This window comes from Diospyros lotus, chromosome 15 (assembly GCF_014633365.1).
Source record: "Diospyros lotus cultivar Yz01 chromosome 15, ASM1463336v1, whole genome shotgun sequence".
Lineage (NCBI taxonomy): Eukaryota > Viridiplantae > Streptophyta > Magnoliopsida > Ericales > Ebenaceae > Diospyros > Diospyros lotus.
In genome coordinates, this window is record NC_068352.1 from 18593342 (window position 1) to 18618402 (window position 25061).

Here is a 25061-nt window from a genome sequence, read left to right on the forward strand (position 1 = left end):
CTTCGGCTCCTTCGCATCAGAACTTGGAGGCTCTCTTTCGATCTTCCGAAGTATGACTCGAACTCGCGGCCTCTCTTTCGGTGAAGAAGAGTAAAAGAACCTTGGATGAAAAACAATCAAAGAGAGATATATATATAGGGAGAACCCTAGGGTTAAAAACCCTAGTGGGCCAAACCCTAATGGGCCAAGTCCATTTAATTAATTCTCTAATTGGGTTAGCCCAATTAATTAATTAAACTAATGAACTATTATTTTATTCTAGCCCAATTAATTATGGACCATCCTGAATAAAATAATTCTCTCTCAATGTAATTCACCCAACAAGCCAAATGTATTAAAAAATACATGAGTTACATCGAGCTACCCCGGGGACCAAAAGACAAATTATTCACGGCTACTAAAATGACCAAAATATCCCTGCTACCTAGTAGCTATATTTTGTCATTCTAAGTGTTCCAACTATCACCATATGGTAACATTGACCTCACGAATAATTTTGCATATGCCATGTCTTTGACCTACTAGTGTAATGACGAAAATACCCCTCTGCGTAACACCCATCATTTAGAAAGGAATAATGTACTAACACCTCTCTAAATGATTTCTACCATCCTTAGATCACTAGTCCAATAATCCGTGACTACTCGAATGTACTTGCCTATCACTGGGAGCTACCCAGAAGCACACATTCTTAAGTCACGTTCCCAGGGCCCTGGATTATTTGATTATTCTTGGACAATCACAAGGGGGTGAATCACAGAAACTATCTTGTATTAGTCTGTCTTAGCTAATTAGAAACCATACTCCCAACTCAAAATGATATTGATCTTTGATAGACCTCACCTACAATGAATCTAAGAATATAGCTCTAGGTTCACTAGACCACCAACTAATACTCAAGTATTAGAGTACTCGTCCACGTAGTAGCAGTGATAGACTAGCTCCATGATAATTAGTACTTTGTCATTAGCTTCTATCACAGGTCCACTCTACGCATTCCAAATGCGCTTGTACAATTTAGAGTAAACGGACTGTTTACTGGCTAAGGCAAGCCATCCTCCATTAGGATCTATTGCACAATGATCTTATCATGATAGAATGCCCAGTTCTATCAAAAGATCAAGAGTAATATTTTTCTTGCTTATTAAGTACCCATGATTCATGCCTAACTGTGAAGAACGACCCATCACATGAATCACTTACTTAATAGCATGGACACTTTTCCAACAATTAAATGCAAATAATATATGTGCCATGAACTGAATAAAAGAAACATCATTACCATAAATTAAACAAAACATGTCTTTAGGGCATACATTTCCAACACATATAGCTTCTTTGCGTCATTCTAAGTAAAGGCAAGGGAAAGGCAAATGAGGGTAGTGAGTCTAGTCATGCTTGAGCGGGTGTAGATATGTGTACAGAGTCACTCCAAGCCTATGGGCCTTAGGAGTTGTTTTGAGGGTGAAGGGTTAAAAGTTGTATTTGATATATTTTATTTTTTTTCCCTTCTCATTATTTTGTTATGTATGGGTTGATGTGCCCGTTTAAAAGATTGATGTAATGTTCCATTATTATGTAAACTTCTTTTGAAATGGAAATGAAGTGGGTTTCTTATGGATTTTTGTTACGGTGCCTTCTTATGGTGACCCTCTCACGGACTTTCTATGCTAGAGGAAGTTCCGAGGGGCGGGCCATTATATCTACTCTTTCATTTCACTTTCAATCAAATAAAAGTGGGGAGCCATTATTGTGGTGTGATCCCCCGGGAAAAATGGGTCGACCTGAAGAGATTCCCCAAAATAACAGATCCTCCAAAAGGGATGCTCACTCCTATTATCAAAGGTTTTTTTTCAAGAAATAACTCTCAACATTTTTCGAGGAAACATCTCCTGGGTAAGGGAGTTTGTTGAAAGAATGCCTGAAGTAGTTGCATAAAGCCTAAAGATTAGGTTGATCAGTTGTTGAGGAATGGGTCAATAATAACATGTGGCTGAAGACCAAGTATTTAGGAGATAAGATATTATTTTTGAATTTTTGACTTATTATTAGGAAGTTGATATTTATACCTTGTAATCAGCAGATTTTTCTATTTTCTGTTAAACTCAAGCTCTATTTAACAAGAACTATGCAGTGAATAAAATCATCCTCCAAGAATCAGCTTCTTCCCTATATTCTATACATGTTTTGCACCAACAAATGGTATCAGAGCCCTCATTCTTAAGGGACTTGTGATCCATAGCCAAAGTTAAGAACATCAACCACACACAAATTCCACAAAACACTTGCTTCTCTACATCAATAGATTTGAAAGTACCATTTATGGCCCCTGCACCACCAATTTTTTTGTGGCAAAAACCACCATGTTTGGTTTGCAAGAATGGAAGCACACCTAGAGGCTAATGATCTATGGGAGGCTGTTGAAGAGGAGTATGTAGTTCCTCCACTACCTGAGAATCCCACGGTGGCACAAATGAGGAACTACAAGGAGAGAAAGTAAAAAAAGTCCAAGGCCAGAGCTACTCTTTTTGCTGTAGTTTCATCATCCATCTTTACAAGGATAATGACTTTCAAATCAACTTTTGAGGTATGGAACTTCCTTAAAAGGAAGTATGCTAGGAATGAAAGAATAAAAGGTATGCAAGTCTTAAACTTAATAAAGAAATTTGAAATGCAAAAAATGAAGGAGTCTGAAACTATAAAAGAATATTCATACAAACTTCTAAGTATTGCCAACAAGGTCAGGTTGCTAGGTCCAGAATTTACTGATTCAAGAATAGTATAAAAAATTCTTGTTACTGTTCCAGAAAATTATGAAACTTCAATAACCTCCTTGGAAAACACAAAGGATCTATCAAAGATCACCTTGGCAGAAGTTTTGAGTGCCTTGCAAGCACAAGAACAAAGAAGATTGATGATAGAAGGCTCTGTGGAAGGGTTTCTTTAAGCAAAGTTAATGAAGAATAATGAGGGAAATCATCCTACTTACCCTCATTGTAAAAAAACAAATCATCTAAAGAACAAGTGTTGGTGGAGACCAAATGTCAAATGCAATAAATGTGGTAAAATGGGTCATGTGGAGAGAGTATGTAAAAATCAACAACAAAATAAAGCCAAAGCAGCAATAAATAGCCAACCGGAAGAGGAGTTATTTTAACTCTACTCAAAATCATATCCATGCCTATATCCCAAAAAATGCCTATACCCCATAACCATACCTATGCCTCATAACCATAAACCATAAAATGCCCATATGCCTATATCCAAGACATGCCAAAATTAAAAATTAGGTCCCTGCAGGTATTAAGGCAAGGAGGAGTATTGAAAGAATGCCTGAAGTAGCTACATATAGCCTAAAGATTAGGATAATCAGTTGCTGAGAAATAGGTCAACAACAACATGTGGCTAAAGACCAAGTATTTAAGAGATAAGATATTATTTTTGAATTTTTGACTTGTTATTAGGAAGTTGATATTTATGCCTTGTAATCAGCAATTTTTTGTATTTTTTGTTAAACTCAAGCTCTACTTAACAAAAATTATGCAATGAATAAAATCATCCTCCAAGAATCAACTTCTTCCCTCTATTCTATACACATTTTACACCAATAGAGTTCTCTGCAAGGTTTATCTGAGTCTTAACCCGGAGGATCCACCAAGAAAGGTAAGTTACCTAGTAAAGTCTTACTGGAAAGAGCATACTGATGATACCTTGTAAAAATGTCCCCCTCGGACATATCGTATAAAAATCATTACCCTACTCCAGCAGCACGTTATAAGGCTCACGTTCTCCCGAGAACCCCTTAGGCGATAAGACTTCTCAGGGGGATTCTTTCCAAGCCCTTCCGACTTAACATGGGACACCTATCATCACACTCAATTGACACATGTCCCCCTCTGATATTCCCGGTGTAGACGCCTATAAATACCCTTTTTCCTCAATAAGAAAATGGGGCCTTACTTTTTGCATTCTGACCTCAGCTATTCTATCTACATACTGCATTTATTGTGCATTATCAAAACTATCACAATTCACAATTCTCCTAGGAAACTACTTTCTTCATATTTTGACTTTTAAGTATCGAATGGCATATGTGAGTGAGAAATCCCTGCATGTCTTCTAATTTGTTCTTTGAATACAACTTCACCTGGAGTATAGACAATTATTCAGCTTCACCCAGTGTTCAAACAACCACCAACTTTACTCGTAGTTCAGCCATTTGGTTCACCTTGACATTAGCCATTCAATTTACTCGAGTGCCAGCTGTTCAGTTTACCTGGAGACCAGCCGGGCAACTCTCCAACTTCATCTAGAGTTCTTTTGTGCACCCAACTTCATCCAGATAGCAGAAATATCTTCACATTGTTCGCAGGAGTAGACATCTGATAGTTGTTTACCCTACTCTGCCAAGATCAAAGCATTCCTACTTTATAAATTTTAATTGTTATATTTTAACGACAACAAAAATATAAACAAATTATATTTGATTATTTGATTTAAAAATTACTTTTGAAACCATCCATTATGCACAACTCATCATCTACTTTCAGTTAGAATGTGCAAAAGAATAACGTTATGGATAATCCTAGACTGAATCTGCGAGGAGAATGAGAAAAGGTTCATTCTACCCACCCATACATATCCCCGAAAATGTGTTAATAAAAAAGATTATTTAAATATTAAATTGTGATATGTTTCTGTATTAATACATTGTAGTTTATGTTAAAAATAAAATGAATTTTTAAACTTATTTTTGTGACCAATTCCGCTTAACAGGTAAAATCAAATAACAAGCTCAAAAATCAAAGCCGAAGTTCTGCAGTCCTAAGCAAAAATTATCAAAGCCGAAGTTCTGCAGTCCTAAGCAAAAATTTTGTACTGAACCACGGGGGGGGGCGCGATAAATGTTGGGTCGGCATTCTTGTGTTTTGTTTTTGTTTTTTTTTTTTTTTTTGGAGAGAGAGAGGGGCTTTGAGATAGCTGCTCAAAAATGAACTTGAGGAAGAGAGAGAGAGAGAGAGATAATTGCTCAAAAATGAACTTCCTCGGAATCAATTTACTTCCATCCTTCCTTTAGCTTGGACTGCAGCTTGCCTAACTTGACACTTGACCTTGCCCCTGCATACAAGGACGGTCTTAAGGCGTTTAGCAATAACATTTTTAGTCCATCCATATGCAACCGGAACCAATATTTCATAGCAAGAAAGATGTCATCAGTAAACATGCATTACAAGCAGGCAGGCCCCATTGCATTAAACCAAATCATTTTGCTAGATATCGGTACTGTACCCAAACTTCATGCGACTTTCCAATTACCCCCCCCCCCCCCCCCCCCCCCCCCCCAAAAAAAAAAAAAAAAATAACATATAGTGGTTGATCCTTCTGGGCTAGTCAGAAACGAGTTGCAACTCTTTCTGACTAGCCCATAATGTTACAGCAGTAGGAGAATACTAAGTCAAATTCACAAATAACACCATACATATTGGAAGATTATCCTGTTTCAGTCATCCATCCTGACGCATCCTTGTGCATCGGAGACGCCCTCTAGACATTCATCAATTGGGAGCACTCTCGAGCATTGAAACAAAACCCCCTTTAGTCGTCTATCCGGTGCATGTTCAGCGCATCCTCAAAGCGGCAGCAAGAGACGGCCCTCATCTCCGTGCTCATGTCATTCTCCGGCGCAGGATAGTAGTCCCCCCTCAGCTGCACATCCCTCAGGCTTCGGATGTTGAGAAGCATTCTCATGAAGTGTTCGTGAGCAGTTCCATGGATGAAAAGCTTCCTCAGGGTGCTGCATTCTGCCAGCAGCCCGGCTGCCGGAAGCGACAGGCTCCTCTGGTTGACGTCAGGGTCCTGAGGCGGCCAGTAATCAATCTCGGTAAGACTCAAGTTCTTGATCCCAAAGAGGTAAAACCTCTCCCACAGGCTCAGATCCATCTGCCCCGAGGGCGCCGTCTTCCCGTAGCCTATAATGTCCCCACAATTCAAATGCATCTTCCTCAGCCGAGGGTACCGCTGGAGGGAGCTCAATCCAAATGCCCTCTCCGATGGCTTCAGCCGGCCCCGGCAATCCCCCTCGACCTTTATCCAAATCTCCTCCAAATCAGGACAATTCTCGAGCCCTGCCATTGATAAGGGGCTCAAAAGCTCCCCAACCCCAATCCAGATAGAAAGGTATCTCAGCCTCGCCCATGTCCTTGCAAAGGTCTTGCATTCTCTTCTATTTCCAATTTCGGCATCCTCTTCCATATAGGAAGAAATCGAATCATACCAACACTCGAATTTCTTTTTCGCGTTCCCATCAATGGTGTCCGCGAATTGGCAGCCCGAGTGCTGGCTCATCACCCCGCCCTCCAGCGATTTGTTCAGATCAAAATTGTATTCGATACCCTGCAGAGCCTCGGATTGCTCCACACTGTCCCAAACGCAATCCATATGGAGCCTTTCAATCCGATCCTGGACCGGTTCCAATGCCTTTAACGACGAAACCGCGCCAAGGTTCCTGCAACCAGAGATCTTCACCTCGACCAGAGTCCGCCGGAGCAAACAAGCCAGCGTCCTCATTCCCCGGACGGTGATTCTACTGCAACCCTGAACCTCAAATTTGGCCAATTTGGAGCATCCTCTGGCGATGGCGATCAGGCCGAGGTCCGTCAAGTCGGCCGAGTTTTTAATCGACAGAGATTCCAGGCGTTGGCACAGGGCAATGCCGTCGAGCCTGGAGTCGAGCGTCGACTCGTTGGCCCTGCAGAGTCCATGGAACTGTCCCAATTTCAGAGACTTCAGCTTTGCGCATTTGGAATTTAGCTCCTCTAAAGCCAGCCTGCTCTCTCGGACATTTTTACAAATATCTAGGGTGAGCTCCTCCAGCAAGGGCAAAGCGGCGAACATGTCGATCAACGCGCCGGAGCTGATCCTCGCGTCCTTGGCGGTGAAGCCCCAGTCGTCCGGAACCCCTCTAGGGTTCAACAAAGCGGAGACATCTACGAGATGGAGCAGAGAAAGCTTCGAGCAATTGGCGGAGATGGAAAGCAGGGTCTCATCGCTGACATAGCCAATGTACCTGTGATCAAATACGCAAGCCACGAGGAACTCCTTCAAGCTCCGGCAAGCAGCGGTGATCGTTTTAATCTCGTCGGACTTGAACCCATCGGCGAACGACGGGTTCAGGAGGTTGAGCCGAGTGAGCTTCGCGGCCAGATTGGGCGCCGACTCGAGCGCCAGCGGTATGTCGTCGGTCCAGCAGTAGAAGGAGGATAGATCAAGAGAAGAAAGGGAGTGGAAATGGTTGACCAAAGGATCGAAATCGGCGGCGGGAGAAAGCAGCGACGGCCGCTGGTGCCACCGGACGAGTTTCAGGTCGGTGAGGTACGGCCACTGGGGGGCCAAGAGCTCGAGCGTGTCGGGGGTTCGGGCGTAGACGGTGAGCGCGGCGACGGCGGGGAAGGCGCGGCGAAATTGGGCGAGGAGGTGGGCGTCGTCCGTGGAAGTGGCGAGGAGAGAGTGGCCCCACGGCGAGAGGAGAGAGAGGTCGAGGCGGGTGACGGACTGGAAGCAGTTGGGAGCCATGACGAGGTCCCGGACGTTGGCCCGGAGGGATAGGGAGGCGCGGGTGGCTCGCTCCAGTACCAGCCACTTATGGCAGACCAGCGCCACCGCGTTGCGGCTGCGCGTGTCGGAAACCGCCGCGATTATGTTGGACAGGATGACGTCCGGGAGGTCGTTCATGGTGGTGGCGGCGGGGCCATCCTTGCTGGTGGCCAGATTCGGGTCTATGTGTCTGGGAACTAGAGGGAGAGAGAGAGAGAGAGAGAAAGAAAGAAAGAGATCTGGAGATGGGGATGATGATGATGATGGCGATGAAGAGGGAGGGAGGGGAATGGGTGGAGTTTGTCGGGACATGTGAGGGCCACGCGATTCTGTGGGAGAATACAAGTATTAAGCGCCTCACAGCACGTGAAGCCCAAATAAGAGCGTCCGTACGCAATTCCCCCCCCCCCCCCCCCCCCCCCCCTCCAGACTCCAAAAATTGGTTAAAGTTTTTTTTTTAAATTCCGCTCTGTTACTACGTCTTTAATCATCTCGCATTTAAAATTACATTTTGAGAAAATAAATTAAAAAATGTATCTAAGTGAGCAAGGTGATAAATGTTAGTACCACTAATGTCAAGATATTTCTCCATAAAAAAGTTTACTATTTCCCTAGAAATCGAATTCAGATTGAGAGTTCCCAAATAAACTTTCAATCTGTCCTTTGTCTCTCGACTATGCCTCAGGGCTTAAATATTGGCTAAAGTTACCATTGCAGCTAAAGTTCAACGTGTGGGGATTTTTTTTGTTTTTATTTTTTATTTTTTGAAATTTTTAATTTATTATGTTTGTGGAATGACTCAGATTGTACAAGAGAAGGCGCTACTTATGGACTTAATTTTGCTCTGCGGATTAGATTAGAGTGATAATTTACTGTCTTTTTAACATTAATTGTGACTTAAATTAAACATTTTCTAGTAAACACAAAGTCTTCAATGTAGCAAGGGGTTGTTTAATTAATTAATTAATTAATTTTAATCTTATAATAATATTTTAATAAAAGGAGATTAAATAATCCAACTGAGGTGTCACTATTTCGATAACGTAACTGTGAATTGTGATGGTGTGGAAAAAATCTTTTATATTAATCCCATTATTATTTATAGATTGCGGGCCAATTAATACCTCATTATCCTATCTTACAAAAACTCACATCACATGCTAGCAAGCTATGTGCTTTCTCTGTTTTTTTCTTAATAATAATTAACAAGCCATGCTAGGAGTTGGATTATTATGAAGCTTCAATGATGTTGTTTTGTAGGGGAGTTGTTGTGCCATGGAAAATTGGTAGAAAAAATAAAAAATAAATAAATTAATAAAATAAAAAATTTAGTCACGAAAGCCAGCCTCGCGACGGGTGCTGGCTGCGAAGGCCAGCCTCACGGTTGCTAGCCGCAAGGTCCAGCCATGCAGCCAGCCTAGCTGCAAGCTGGCCACAAGGGCTAGCTCGCGGCAGCCTGCCGCGAGGCCTTGCCTCGTGACAAGGCTTCCCGCAATGGCTAACCTCGCGGCCAGGCTGGCCGCGAGGGTAGGCTCGCGACAGGCTGCCGCGAGCTAAGACTGCCTGCAAGGGCCAGCTTGCCGCAAGCCAAGGCTAGCTGCAAGGGCCAGCCTAATAGCCAAGCTGGCCGCAAGGGCTAGCTTGCGGCAGCCTGCCGTGAGCCATGGCTAGCCCGAATGTCAGCCCCGGGGTAGGCTGCCGCGAGTTGCCTCGCAGCGATTTTTCGTGGCAACCTCCCCCTTCTTTTATTAAATTTGACCCATTCGGCAATCGCCACATGTTAACACCAACCACCATTGAGAATCACCCCCTATAAATACCCAGCTATAGGACATTGATAGAGACTTCCAATTTCAGTAAAATCTAGACACTTTGAATGCACTTTTACTATTTTCGTGAATATTCATTAGGATTCGAGACTGACTTTGGCATCAGAGAGTCTTCGCGGGGGAAGATTCCCGTGAGCCTTCTAACCCATTTTTTGAGCATCAACAAGGCCAAATCCTTACGGCGAACCTAGCGGCGAAAGAAAAAGCTTGCGGTGAGACCTCGCGGTGAAGGCAAAAGCTTATTGCGAGACCTCGTGGCGAAGGCCAAAGTTTGCAGCGAGACCTAGCGGCGAAGGCAAAAGCTTGCAGCAAGACCTAGTGGCGAAACTTTGTGGCAAGAGCTAGTAGCGAGAGCTTGTGGCAAGAACTAGTGGCGAGAACTTGTGGAAAGAGCTAGTGGCGAGAGCTAGTGGCGAATTCTTACGGCAAGCATCCTAGCGGCAATCTCCCTTGAGGCGACATCTCTTATGGCAACCTAGCTTCACCCAACACCAAGCTCGAGTGGACCCCACTTCACAAATTTTAATTATTGTATTTTTGCAACAATAGGGGTAGAATGGTCTTTTGGCAACCATCATTGGCTGCCCAAAACGCTGTCGTTTTGGGCCCATATTTGGAGGGCCAAAACGGCAACCACCCCCTATCATTTTACCAAGGCTTGCTTTATCTCTTTGTCTTTAGCCTGCTAATATTTCGATCGTCGACGTTGCCTTTATACGATCGAATCCTCATCGCTGCTTCCCATTATTTATCCTCTATAGTGCCTCGAGATCGGTATCTACACAGCCTCTGATTTGAGTTTCCTTTTAGGGTTTATTCTTTCCATTCTCTGCAACGATTTTTGCTCTCTGTATAGTTTGGTATTTATGTTTTCTCTCTAGGGTTTTATCGCCTCTAATCTATATACATGTGATTTTGAGGCCTTCTTTTATTAAAGAGTCGTTTGTTTGTACAGTGAGTATCTGAGAGGGAAATTTTTACATTGAGCCTGTAATCATCTCTTCTGATAGTGCAATGAGCTCTCTTTGCCGAAACTCAACATGGACGTAGCTCTCATTAACAGGTGAACCACGGTAAATTATTTGTGTTTATTCTTGCATTTTTATTTCTGTTTCATGCAAGTCATTGTTTACTCTTTGTTCTATGAGGCTTTGTTTTTTGGATTCTGTTTATGTCTTTTGGCCAGTCTTGTCTCGACCCAATAGTGGTATCAGAGCCATTTCTCTGGTTTTCACGATTTAGGGTTTCAGAGCTTGTGCTATTCAAATCTTAGGGTTATATTTTTGTTTCGCTTGTGTCGGTTTGATTCTCTAGGGTTTGCTGAGAGTCTTTGTCAGTTGAGTGTTTATTGTTTGAGTCTTTGTCAGCATCTAGGGTTTTAGGGTACCTTCGTGTAAAGTGAAGATGACATCAACCCAATTTGAAATCAGTACATTCGACGAAAAAAGTAATTTCAGTAGTTGGAAAAAGAAGATGAGAGTTCTACTCTCTCATCATAAAGTGCTTATTACACTTGAGCCCGATGACAAAAAATGGACAACAGATCAGTTAGCTAGAACTGATGAGGTAAGGGAAAAAGCTTACAATCTTATTTTTCTAGATCTTGGTGATAGTGTTATCCATAAAGTTGATGGCATGAATGCTCTTATTGACTTGTGGAATAAGCTCGATTCCTTATATTATGTTCTATTTGGTCCTAACTTGGTTTACCTGAAGGGTAAGTTATTTAATTTAAAAATGAATGTGTCTAAATCTATGGATGAAAATATAGATGAGTTTACTAGACTGATAAGAGGAAAATTTAAAACATGGAAGGTTTTAGTTGAAAATCAAACTGATAAGAGGATTAAAACATTAAAAATAGACAATGGATTAGAATTCTGAAATAGAGAATTTGATGAGTTCTGTAACACACACGGCATTACTAGGCATAAAACTGTTAGGAACACACCCCAACAGAATAGAGTGGCTGAAAGAATGAACAGAACACTCCATTTTAACGACAAAAAATTCTGTAGCTAAAATATCAAATTTTTTCGTTAAATTTTTTAGTGACGGATTTAGTGAAGGGTACCTTTTCGTCGCTAAAAACGACGTTGCTAAAATTTAGCGACGGAAAATTAAACGACGTCGCAAAAAATGGCGTTGGCCCGTCGCTAAATTAAAAAAAATAAAAAATAAAAATAAAAAAATATTTTTTAAATAAATAAAATTAAATATATAAAATAAATATATTATTTATTATATATTAATAAATAACATTTTTTAATAAATAAATTAATTAATTTTATAAAAATAAAAATAAAAATTTTAAACTTAAATAAAAAATAAATATATTAAAAATATAAATTATATAAAAAATTATATTTAATTAATATTCAAAAATTTGTTTATATTTTATATTTATTTAAAAATAAATTTTTATATATATAAATAAAATTTATGATATTTAACAATTTATTTTATTTAATTGAATAGAAATTAAAAATTTATTTATATAATCATTAAATTAAACATAAAAAAATAAAAATTCATAAATGAATATGAAATTCAAACCGATTAATTTAATTAATAAAATATAATCATAAATATTCAGTTACAATCTTCATCATTAAAATTATCATTTTGTTCCTCATTATCATAAAATTAGTCTCTCGATCCAAGTTGAGTCAACAGTCCAAGTTGCTGGTAAAGGTGAGTTGACAGTCCAAATTGCTGTAACGTCATCATCTGTCTATTCATATGCTCCTGCTATACCATCATATGTTACTGCCACTTACGCAGCTACACATTCTCATTTTGCACCTCAGTCACCTGGGTTCGAGCAGAATACAACTCATTTTGCACTTCAATCACCTAGGTCCGAGTGGAATGCAACTCCTCGTTTATCTGGATGATCCTCAATCTCATTTGTTCTAATTCTGACGATAACCCATATGAACCACTGGAGTTACTATCGAATCTAATCAAGTAGGACTGCTTAGCTTGAGAGTTGAGATCGTAGACACAACCCTTCTTGTTCCTACCAGAATAGCCTAATAAAAGATGTGACGCTCATCGATTATAAGTGGAGAGGACGACTCGCTATCGCTGACTGATGCTGAAGATGCCTCTGCACTTAATCTCTCGAACGCCTCATATTCATAAACTCTACTCGGTGATCAAGTCGGTTGGGATCAACTAGCTCAGATGGAGTCGACTCAACATTCTGCGCAGGAGAAGATGACGAAGGACGTGCATAGGGTGTCGGCATAAATGAGTATGGGTAGGGATCTTCTACGAGGATGAAAAGTCGACCTATGAGAGGGGACAAATTGTGATGCAGTCTCATGTGGGTGGAATATGGGTAGGACTGTAGTATAACCCATATGATATGGCATCGCGCCAAAAGACTATTGGAACTGAGTCGTGGGAAGAAAAGCACGTGGGTGCGATGACTGAGGATATAAAGGAGTAGACGGGATAACATGTGTGGAGACAAAAGGAGAAGACCGTGAACCAGCACTATTGGATCTAGAGAAGGTGTGTCCCTATAGAATTGACATCTTCCTCTACCCCTACCTCTGCTTGGTTCGGGAGATGAATGTCTTGACATCTGTTTTGAGAATTACATGAACAATAAAAAAATGTTAAAACCTACAAGGTCACTGACATTTAAAAATGCAAAAGATATTATATCATAGCATATATAAGTGAATTCACATATTAAAAAATAAATCAATCTTTTTCTACATATTCATGTATAATTTCATCATCACTATCTATGTCATCAGATAATAACTCTTCCTCTTCGTCGTCTTCTGATATAGATTCTTCTTCTGCATCATCATCTTTTTCTTGTTGAACAACATTTGAGACATTTATTTTCTCAACTATCCCATCTAAATCTTGTAAAGTGCCCCTAAGGTCATCATTTTGATCAATTTGCGACAGTTCTGATATCTCATCCTCCTGGAAAGATTCTTCCATGTTAGCTTCAGGAGCAGTTATTGTAGCATGTGCCTTTGTTTCAATAACAACTATCCAATCATGTTTATCACAACAAGTGTCGGGGTACGACGTGTAATACACTTGTTCAGCTTATTAGACAAATATGAAAGAATCATATTTCCTATACTTTCTTGACTATCGAACCTCCACAATATCATACTTATCATGGATTTTGGTTGCCCAAGAACTTAGATCATACCATTCACATTTGAATAGAACCACTCTTTTGATTGGTAGACGTGCATATTCCAATTCAATAATGCCTATAATTTTTCTAATAATAGGTCTCTGAGAATCCAACCACTGTCTTAAGAACGCAAAGACCAAAATTTTTGATAGATTTACTATTATTTCATTCGACGGTATGAAATTTATATCCGTTCATGAAATACATTGGCAAATACCACACATTTGGAGTCGGTCCCCATCCTATATTCTGAATTAATGGATTTGTAACAACTTCAGTACTCGAATTAACCTAAAAAATGTTTGAATCACTTAATGTATAACTAAAATTCAATTTAAAAATAACCTAGTATGAAGTAACATACTTGATGATAAAATCACTTAGAAAAATGTTCCTCGATTTGTTTGTCTATTTCTGTGTTTGTAATATTTGAAGATAACTGATGCAATATGTTTGTGTATATGCTGAAAACTTAAAATAATATATCAACCAAATAATATGAACTAAGTATGAACTTATAAATATATTTATTTAAATTTTAATTCTTACTCGATATAAGGTTCAACCTCTAAAGTATTCAACAAGATATATAGTTTGGTGGCTTCAAACTCTTTCTCATCTATCCACCTGATTTTCATTGGACCAGCAGCACGACCTGGATAATTGAAAACAAAAATTTGTGAATATGAAGAATCTCCCTTATCATAATTTCAAGAGACTCTCGTCCTTCTTGATGGAACATTTGGTGCCAAATAATATGAACCAAATGCGGACGTCTCCTCAATTAAATATACCTAAAAAATATATCAAAATAAAATTTTATCTTTACAGCCCAATAAAATTCACATCAATGAAATGCCTTACCAATGGCTACATAAACCTCTTAGATTGAGGTGAGGAGAGCTAGCGAGATGATACTTTTTGTTTTCGATTTGCTCCTCCTTTATAGCACCACAAATGAATGTATGGATCTTTTTTAGAAGCTCAATCAAACTCTTTGATCACCACTTGTGCTTGTGTATGTGTCTCTAATGTGTGCTCTCTTGTTGTATTTTTTTTTTTAACTACTTCTTATCTTCAAACACTTGCTATTTATATCAAGAGATAGAAATCTAGCCGTTTTATAGCCGTTAGAGACAAGAAAGAAAAGTAGGTTTCGAAACATCATAAATTTACATTAAGATTTCGAAGCATACTCCTCATGTTTCGAAACATACAGCCTTTCTAGCTGGACTTGCACTTAGAGACAACAATGAGTGGGAGATATAATCTATTCCCCACTATGATTAATTAAAAGCACTCACATTCAAATTTGAATTTGCTTTTTCAGAAGATGGATTTAAAAATCAGAGAACAAAATTAAATGTTTAACACAAGTGCATCTCGGATTTTTTAAATCTTTGCTGACAGAAATGTCAGATGTTTCGAAACAAAGAATGCAGATTTCGAAACATAGTCCAAAACCTGTTTTCAAAACATATACATTACATAGATGTTTCGAAATAACATATACACTTGAAAACATTGAAAACCTTTTAAAAGGGGTTTCGAAACATACACAGAAACATGATAGAGTTTCAAAAAGATTTGCTTGAAAGCACAATCCATAGCATGTATACATCACAACTTATTTACATTTCTTTTATTTATGTTTTATCTTCCATTTACTTTAATACATAAATGTAAATAAGAAAGTACCCTCTATTTGGATTCAATAAAAATATCTAAAAAATCAAAATTCATAACAATAAGAAATTAGAATTTTGGTTTTAGTATAAACTTAGGATTTAGCAATTTTACCACCTCCAAAATACATACTTTCTATTTCTTGAAAAATTCATTAAAAATCATTTTAATACCAATGGATATTAGATATCAAAATACCAAGAGATAATTTTCTAAAAAGAAAATATTTTCTTATAGGTCTCCTTATAAGGTGCTAATCTTCCAGACTTAGAAAAAATGAGGTTTTGCAAACCTATACTTGTAATTCATTTGGTTTTTATTTTCACAAACTAATACTTGATATTGGAATTGATATATGTTGAAAACCACAACCTTGATTTAGGGATTAAGCTAATAGATATTTTTCATCATCAAAACTAATATACAAAAAGGTGCAACATCATAACCCACTCACAACCCTTATTAAAATCATAACATTCCCATCACATAACATTTAATAGTCATCCTTACATAACCATTTACAACATGAGCCCACTTGAGCTTACATGACACACACCTATCCCAAGAACACATAAACATTACCCTGACCTAGCACAATGACACTCAAGATCCTAGTTCAAGAGAACTCTGTGCAGGCCACCATGGCCCGATGGTCTGGACCCAACTCTACTAAACGTACCTGCTATCCCAGACAATTCTCTTACCTGAAATGATGGAAAGCAAACGTGAGTCACAAGACTCAACAAGCTCTAGAAAGGAAGGTTGTAGGTTAAAGACAAAACTCTTCCCATAACACTTTATGCAATTCATGTCAATGCAACGTCATACCATGCCATGTCTAATACCTGTCTTATTTCTAAATGCATAAATATATAGTAAACTTCACATAAACGGTCCTTAGGGCCCACATCAAACACATACTGGCTCCCAAGTCCAACATACAAACTTGTCAGTAGCCCATTATAGGCTACCATAACATTAATCATAACCTGTTATTACCCTGTCATTCATCAATTTTCTTTTCCTGTCATACCATGCCTTTTCCTATCCCTCATCATAACATAACATCATATCATGCCCTTTTTCCTTTTATTCATCATAACATATCATCATAACCTACTGCGGTTGTGGGTAACTTCCACGGCATAAGTTCCATGGTGGGCCACACTAACCCGTGGGCCACTTCCACGGCTTACGCTCCGTGGTGGGTGCCACCTATTGTTACGCCGCACTTTTCCAAAATACGCAACAATGCGAAATATAAACTGACATCACCTGTGGGCGTTTTGGAAACCCTTAATCAACAGAAGCATTGGATTGAACCTGAAAGCTTAATCATAGCTAAACAAATAGGGTTTCCACTAGATTTCCTTTACAAGCATAATAAATGCACATGGCTTCCAATACGCCAAAAACACAACACACGACTATAGGTACAATTGTAGGACACCCACACACACTTCTTACAACCTTGAATATCATAGCTGCTATTTATAATACATCATTTGGATTACAAGGGTACGCAATTGAATAAAACTCGAAGCTAGCTACAAAACCCAAAGCTAGCCCAACTCCACTTCTTTTCCCTTGCTTGAACTAGAACCGGGAACACCTGGCACTTCTGATATACCTGGAACGTTGAATGTTCAAGAGGTATAAAACACCTGAAGTTAGATAATAACATCTAAGTGAGTGGTAAGAAAGAAAGGAAACAGGGCATGCAAGAGCAAAAATGCAATATATCAAAAAATCCCCCCGAGCCTCCATCATCCTTGCCGGCACTTGTGTGAAACGCCTCAGCCCCACCTGTAGGCACGTGATCGGAGTCTAACCCCTCAGCCCCACCTGTAGGCATGGGCTTGCCCCCTCCCCCAATCATCGTGACGATTCACTAACAAGCAACCAATTATCATATACAAATTCTCGATCCACCAATAACCATTATCACCAAACAACATATTAAAGATAAAGCAGAAGGAATATGCACAAACTAAGGATTATCAAATAGGCACGACCCCACCTGTAGGCACAGTGCACAAACCAAGGAAAATATGATATGCAAACCACAAGCCACACGCGAGAGTAATCATGTTTAACCCCATCGACGAACCACAACAACAAACTCCGTGATGTAGGCAAAATAGGAAAGAAATGCTCGGAAGCAAAGAAACATGAGATATAAGCCACCAACCCGACACAAATGAGATCAAGGAATAAACAAGAGGAAGTAAGAAGCATGCGGAAACTACTCACCTTGAAAGGTTACCCTAAGAAGCACTGTTTACAACAAGCGGGATGAGTTTTCTCGCAGTTTTTCTTACTACTTGGCATGAACTTCGAGAAAGACCCAAAAACTCCGTCAATGCTCATTCTCCCTCGACTTTCTCCCTTCTTTTCAATAGCGTTTGCTCTCTCAAACTCCCTTCCTTTTCCTCCTTGCTTGGTGCCCAAAATAAATAACCCTAAAGCCCTTATTTATAGGAAACTCCGACAAACCAAATGGGGCCAAGTGTCACGTCATCATGAGACTTCAAATCCTATCTCCTAAGTGGCCAATTAATGCTTGCCACATGTCCTTAGGGATAAAGTTTAGAGACTTTTGCAAACTTGGAGACTAAGTAAGCTTTTCCTTGGCCAATCACGCGATGCCACCTTAGGGGGTCATTATGAGCCATCATATGATCTTATCTTATCTTCGAACTGGCCAATGGTTGATTGCCATGTGTCCTTGAGGATAAGGTTTGGAGACTTTTGGAGGCTTAAGTAATCTTGGAGGTTAAGCAAAAGACTTGGAGAAGACATGGGGAAGACTTTGAGAAGACTTGGACTTTAAAACTATCAAAAGGTGGAATAAAATGTAATTTGAGTTCCGCAATCATGAGGCCTTATCTTAGCTTCCAAGCAATCCATTCATTGCTTTCCATGTGTCCCTAGCTTGGGGACTAAGAAAAGGCTTTGATTTAAATAAGATTTGGAATCCAAAATTGAATTGAAAAGTAAACTCATGTATGCACCTTCCCAAATATTTACACCCTTGCCCCTGCCACCTCACACTTTGATTTTTGTGCCTTATTGTCACTTCCAATGGTTAGTTGGCTCAATTCATTCCCCTAATGATCGAATCACAAGTTTCCAAACATTACACCTTGGCCCAAACTTTTCCGTTAATTGCAGTTAGACCCCTTGCAACTTGGTACCTGGGTCATTTTTAATTGCACTTTTTGGTCCCCAAAAAATGGATAAATTACACTAGTACCCCAAGATTTTAGGTAAATTACACTTTTACCTAAACTTCAATATTTACGATTTTATCCCTGGTTCAGAAACTGAACCTTTGACTCAAGGCTTCTATAATTTCTCGAAAAGACCTATTTCCTCAAGTATTAGAACCTAACAATCTCAAGTATTACCTTATTTTTTATTTTGAAAATCTAGGGTATTACATCCTCCCCCCTTAAAAATAAATTTCGTCCTCAAAATTCTACCTCATTCCTCTAGATTATGGTGCCCCCAAAGCACATTCCTCAAGAGATATCATCCCACAACGTACTAACTATTTCGGAGAATCTCTTATCGAATCTTTGACAACAGATTGTCATTCTCAAAAAGCTTTCAACCATCTACAGACAGTTAGGGATCCTATTACAGTCCTTCGGTCCTTTAGGACTTGGATTCTAGTCCCAACATAACAACCATGGTGCTGCCCAAACTTTGGCATCTGGCTGTCTCCACAGTTCACTATGTACCTCTGTCTTATGGGTCTCACACCCTTACCGGGAGCCAGTCTACAAGCTTCTCCGGTAATTAGTCACAAGCCTATCATTAGTCCTCTGCCTTAGTCCTTAGGCTCAAATTCGCTATTACGAGCCACACACCCATGGTGCTATTGTTAAGCTAGAGCCTCTTGTCCCGTCTTCGAGAGTTGTAATTGACCCGACTCCTGTCACTTCTGATACTTCTCTCAATACCATCCCAAATCTCCAAATCATGGGTGACACAACACTACTCGCAATTTCCCTTCTACATGAACCCACGCTCCCAAGTGTACCAGAGTGTATCTACTACCGCATCATCCAATATACCAACAGGGCAAGATACTAGACAATCAAACCAGAGCCATCCGCCCTTAACTATTGGGATGTACAACTGTTTGCATACTAAATCGAAGGTCAGGTTGGTAACTAGAGTCAAATTACCCTTCCCCTAAAGGTCAAGTATGGGAACCACAATCCCATTGTTTGTTATTACAGGAAAACACATTTCCTAAGCAAGCTCACAACACACCACATACCTACATTGGGGAAACATACCACTCACAGTTACAACCTACCCCGACCCACGTATGCAACCACAGTTTCATCACCCTCCTCACGCATAAACTTTCGAATCTCCAAGCCCACACAACATACCGTGTAGTAGTCACTCTCTTGGTACCTAAGTCTTTTCCCTCAGTTCAATGTCTTAGACCCATGATCCAAGGCTTTCCTCCATTTTATCTCACGAAGGAAAATACTTAACTTTCAAAAGTTCTTTAAATCGTACCCACTCTATATTTGGAGTACCTTGCCCTTCGAGATCTAGCAAATTTCTTATCGTAGCTTTCCAAAAATAGATCGCTTTGTCAAAAACATAAAGTGGAACATATGATCTTTTCTTTTTCGTTTGATCGCCACTTTCAATACTGTATTGCTTCTATCCTTGAAGGACTCACAGCTAACTTGTTTCTTATAACTTAGAAAAATTACCTGCAGCACCTTATAGGGCAATCCTCAAGTATTGCTCGATTTTCCCTATAGCTAAGTAAATCAAAATATACTCAACCAATACAATCATAAACGAATCCTATTATGGTTTTCAACATCCTAGGTATCAAATCCATAAAGGCTACTGATTATCCCAATTGCTATCATCAGATACCCATAATAATCTATAACAAGATCTAAGGCAACCTTACTATATCTTCATTTTTAATTCTCAATGGGTCATATCCTATCCTCAATTGAATCCCTTAAAGTCACCAATCCTCAATGAGTACATCATTCCCATATTCCAAATTTCTATAAACAATTTGACAATAGAATAGTCTCCCCCAAGAATTTATTATCTAAAATCCTCAAGATCTTAAATCCATCGAGCACCTGCAAAATAACCATATAGCAAAATGGTCGCCCGAGCATGTATCTTCTAAATTCCTCTAGACTTTGGATCCACCAATTTCCTACAAAATAAGTAGTCTCCCAAACGATTACTTAGTACTCTCGAAACTCCAAGTTTATCATATCCCTGTAATTCAAATAAGTTTCATCTAAAATATCCCCAAGTAATCTTCAAGTAAGGAAGATGTCTCCCGAAATCCTGCAAGTCATTCAATATTTTTTTTTTTTTTTTGGGAAGGGGTTTAATTTCACCAAGTGACTAGAATACTTACTCGTACCAAGTCTCGTCCTGTAAAACAATTAGGCATCTCCCAAACGATTATTACCTAGAATCCTCGAGATTCCAAATTCATCAGCTCCTGCAAACTAACCATTAGTATGAGACTCTAATGAACCATATATGGGAATACCTCCAAAATCCAATTAGTCTCCCAAGACTCCCAATATTTATCATATTTCCACAAAGCAGTTATTAATGAGGTACCCTAACAACCCACATACAGAATGTCTCCAAAAGTCCTGTAAGTCATTCAAGATTTCGATTAAGGGTTTAATCTTCATCAGATAATAAAAATGCTTACGTATACCTTACTTATCGGATTCCAATATCTCCCAAATCTAGTTAGTCTCACACAAATTTACAGCTAAGGGTTTATTCTTTACCAAAACACTTACCATAGTCATTGAAACAACCTCAAATGCCATGTAACCCGTCCTGTCACCAAGGCCCCAAATATTTAGTAACATCAATTAAAACACCTCATCTTACTATTTTACCTTCTAGGATCCTTAAAACAACCATATAATCTATCCTGTCATCAAGGAACCCCAAAGTTAGTACCATCAGATATATCTCTTGAATCCCAAAATTTCTGCAAGAAATAAAATAATCTTCCAAAGAAACCCCCAAAGTCCTCAAATTGTCATAGGGTCTTCATGACCTTGATTCCATTCATTCCTTGAGTTTCAAGAATCCTCATAAATAATGACTTACAAAAGAACCTCTTGAAATCCTCAAGGCCTAGGTCCACCAGGTTTTTGCAAAATATTTGTTAATAAAAATTTCTTATCTCCCAAAATGATTAAACGATCTCCTTAGCACCCAATAGACCTCAAATAAACTCCCATATAAAGGGTTTTATCTTCCTTCAATAATTTAATTAGTCTTTCCCAAGATTTACCACATAACCAAATACTTACTCACATCTTGCCCAACTTACTTATTCACTAGATCATGTTGTCATTAACAGGGATATTCGAAAGAAGGTCATTACAGAGATGATATAGAACAAAACTAAACTCAATTAATAAATCATTTCATTTCTAGCAATAGAGATTAAATTAAAGTTCAATTACATTTTTAGAATCTCATAACCCTAGGCTCAATGGCCATACAAAATAATAAGAGGCTCAAATGCCAATGAACATAGTAGATTCTCATCACTATAAAACCTCAACAAATCACTAGTTAGGATCTTTGAAGTTAGGACTCATCTCCGTACACCATTATCCTTGGACTGTAGTCCTACTAGACTCGCCCCCAATAACATCATTTCCTTCACCTGGAATGGCAAAGAAGATCAAGTGAGCCACAAGGCTCAACAAGTTCGAGAAACAAGGAATAATATATAGGGTTCAAGAATATGATGACACCAAGAAGAGTAATCGAGGACTCCATAATTACATACAAGATTCATAATTCATGAATTTATCAATTCAACTTAATATATCATGTCGCCATGTATCACTATGCAAATGTGCATAAAATTTCAGTGTCATTATTAATTCTTATAGGCTTTCAAGCCATCAATCAATACATACAAGAGTGTACCATCTCAATATCGATCTCCCCAGCTCTCAAGCCATGAATCAATGTATGCAAAAGTGCATAATTTCAATAAAACCTCACAAATAAATATGGAGCCAACCTGCCTGGCTATGGCCACCTCGTCCCGCGTCAGGGGCTCTAAGGTACCCTTTCTCCCTCCGCGCAAAATAATAAGTGCGCAAAACATATATATGTAACATGTACATGTATGCATCATGTATGCATTTGACAACCACATATATTTCAAGTCTTGTTTCCGCGATATTCATACTTTCAACATCACTTACCCATATCGGGCATTTTTCCATCATCAGATAAATTCAACATATCTTACTTTATAACGTTTTCCATGTTTAAGATGTAAATTATAACCTAAGAGTAATTTTGGGAGATGTTATTTAAGGTTAAAGCTTGATTCAACATTTGGGGAGTATTAGAGATTTAATATGTTATTTTTCCCTTTTTATAATTTCCTTGAATTCATTTAACCGGTTCCAGTATACAACTACTTACATTTATGCTCATATCTCAATCATAATAAAGAATGGCAACCCAAAAGATTTTCATCTCATAAGTTGTTGCCATACTTATATATATTTTATGCCCATCTCACAATACTGGATAGTTGTTCACTCATATTAAGTATGCATACGCACCACCTCTGTAAATGGGTTTGCTTTGAGCAGAGCATCCAGTAGCTTGGGTGTGGGTAATTATATGTACATATATATGTGTGTGTGTGGGGGGGGGGGGGGGCTTCCAAATATGCACAGGGGCTGGGCATGCGGACTGGGTGTGTGCGTATATATATATATATATATAGGTAGGTATATGAGGTTGGCTGGAACAGGGGAAACAGAACAGTGGTGTGCCTATATACATATATATATATATATACATGAAAGTGGGTCACTGGTACAGGAGATCCAAAAGAAGCTGAAAGTGTATATATATATATATATATGGGTTTGCTTGGAATAGGGCCTCCATGGCCGAACTGATACAACTTGATATATATATATATATAGGTGGGTTTGCTATTCTGGCTGACGCATTTGCAGAGGTGGTGCGTATAAAAATATATGTGTACATATAACTCTATATAACTTAGTTGCTACGGATACAATGAACGAAGGTTTGCATCCTTACCTACCAAGATGCCATTCACTGGAAAGAAATGGGGGCGATGCGAGTCCCCACTGCAAACTCAGTAAAAATTGTATGTATATATAATTTACTAACAGAGGGCTTACAGCAAGTTAAAGAGGATGCGTGGAAAGCTTGCAAAATGTAAATAGGTTGAGTAAGAAACATGCATTGGAATAAAAATGGGTGAGAGAACTTGCATGAATGAGAAGAAAGGAGGCTCAAGGAAACTTGTCTGATGAAGATTCAAAAAACGCAACGCAGCACAACAAATGAACCATGAAGAAGAAGAAGAAGAAGAAGAACGATGCTGAACAAGAAAATGTAAACTAAGAAAGAGAGAGGGCAAGTGAAAAAGTTGGACGTTGGTAGGTTACATGGAAGAGGAAAGGCTCGGTGCATTAGAGGGAAAAAGGAGAGGGTTGCAGGCCTGCACGCTGCATCCCCACGAAATTACCTGATTGCCTCTCACCTTACAACAGTCAAATAAAGGTCCAAGGGCACTATTAACACTTGGCATTTATTTTATTTAAGTTTTCTTTTTCTTATTTCACATAATAAAACCTAAATTTCCTTTATCATTGGGCCCAAGCCCAACTCATAATTTATTGGCCCACTTGATAGCCCACGAACTCCTTAACTAATTAATTGTGGCCCATTCATTTAAATTCATGATCTCTTGCCCCGAAGAAAGTTTCATACTAATCCAACATTATTTTTATGCCATCAAAATAGAATATCATCGAGTGTTAAAATACTTAGATTCCCATTTAAAATGCCATTACACTAACATTGAATATTAAAACACCTAGACCCAATTTGGGGTCGTTACACCTGTATTAGACATAATATTTAGTGCCAATATAGCATGACAACATAACCATTTTTCAATTCATTTGACTCTATAACCATATTTTCAATTATGATAACATACCCATCTAGTTGCTGAGGTAGAGGCACATGTTGAGGATCAATACTCTCCACATCCCATTTTCTGTGTGCATTTATAGGTGCGGTTACATGATCGTAATATGCACTGCTCCTCAGGATAATGGGTAAGAGGCTCGTCAGTGGTTTTACATATTCTACCTTGATCCTCTTGTTGTCTTCACTCTTTATGAGGGAGTCATATATGACAAGTTTTCTCTCTTTCAAGCAAATCTTTATGAGGATCCAATGATAATTCCCAAAATCAGACAGGAGCAACACCTACATATTTTTCAATACATTAGTCATATGAAAATAAATCCATTAATAAAATGAATAGCACTTGCGTAGTCGACCGTCCACCAAGGGAGATTCTTATCAATGCCCTTGTCGATGAAACTGGCCCAATCTTTCGAGATAGTCACCATAGAAGGCTTGAAATGCCTCCTGGTGGCCTCGTATTCATCATTCCATAATCCTACTACACACGACTATAAAATAAAATAAAAACATTGATCACATGCTAAATTGAGATGCAACAAAAAATGAGTAATTTAAGATGTTTGCAGCACTCACAAAAATTGTGGTTGACATGATAGCGTATTTTGTGTCATATAGCGAACGAGACTGTTTAGATATAATATTTGGCAACACAAGTAATTGTCAATGTGATAACCCTCCAATCATTTGGTCTTATCCTCTATGCAACGGAAGTCAAA

General features: G+C 38.9%; 1 protein-coding gene across 1 annotated transcript; it reads right to left on the minus strand.

Annotated features, from left to right (window-relative positions):
- Positions 1-5314: 5314 nt before the first annotated feature.
- Positions 5315-7916, minus strand: LOC127791770 (F-box/LRR-repeat MAX2 homolog A-like). The gene has a single exon (XM_052321804.1). It carries the CDS (start codon positions 7903-7905, stop codon positions 5596-5598), a length of 2310 nt encoding a protein of 769 aa, XP_052177764.1. The 5' UTR covers positions 7906-7916; the 3' UTR covers positions 5315-5595.
- Positions 7917-25061: the final 17145 nt, after the last annotated feature.

What these genes read in the sequence shown, in the direction of transcription:
- LOC127791770 (XM_052321804.1), bottom strand. Translation starts at nt 7,905, where the DNA reads ATGTCCCGACAAACTCCACCCATTCCCCTCCCTCCCTCTTCATCGCCA.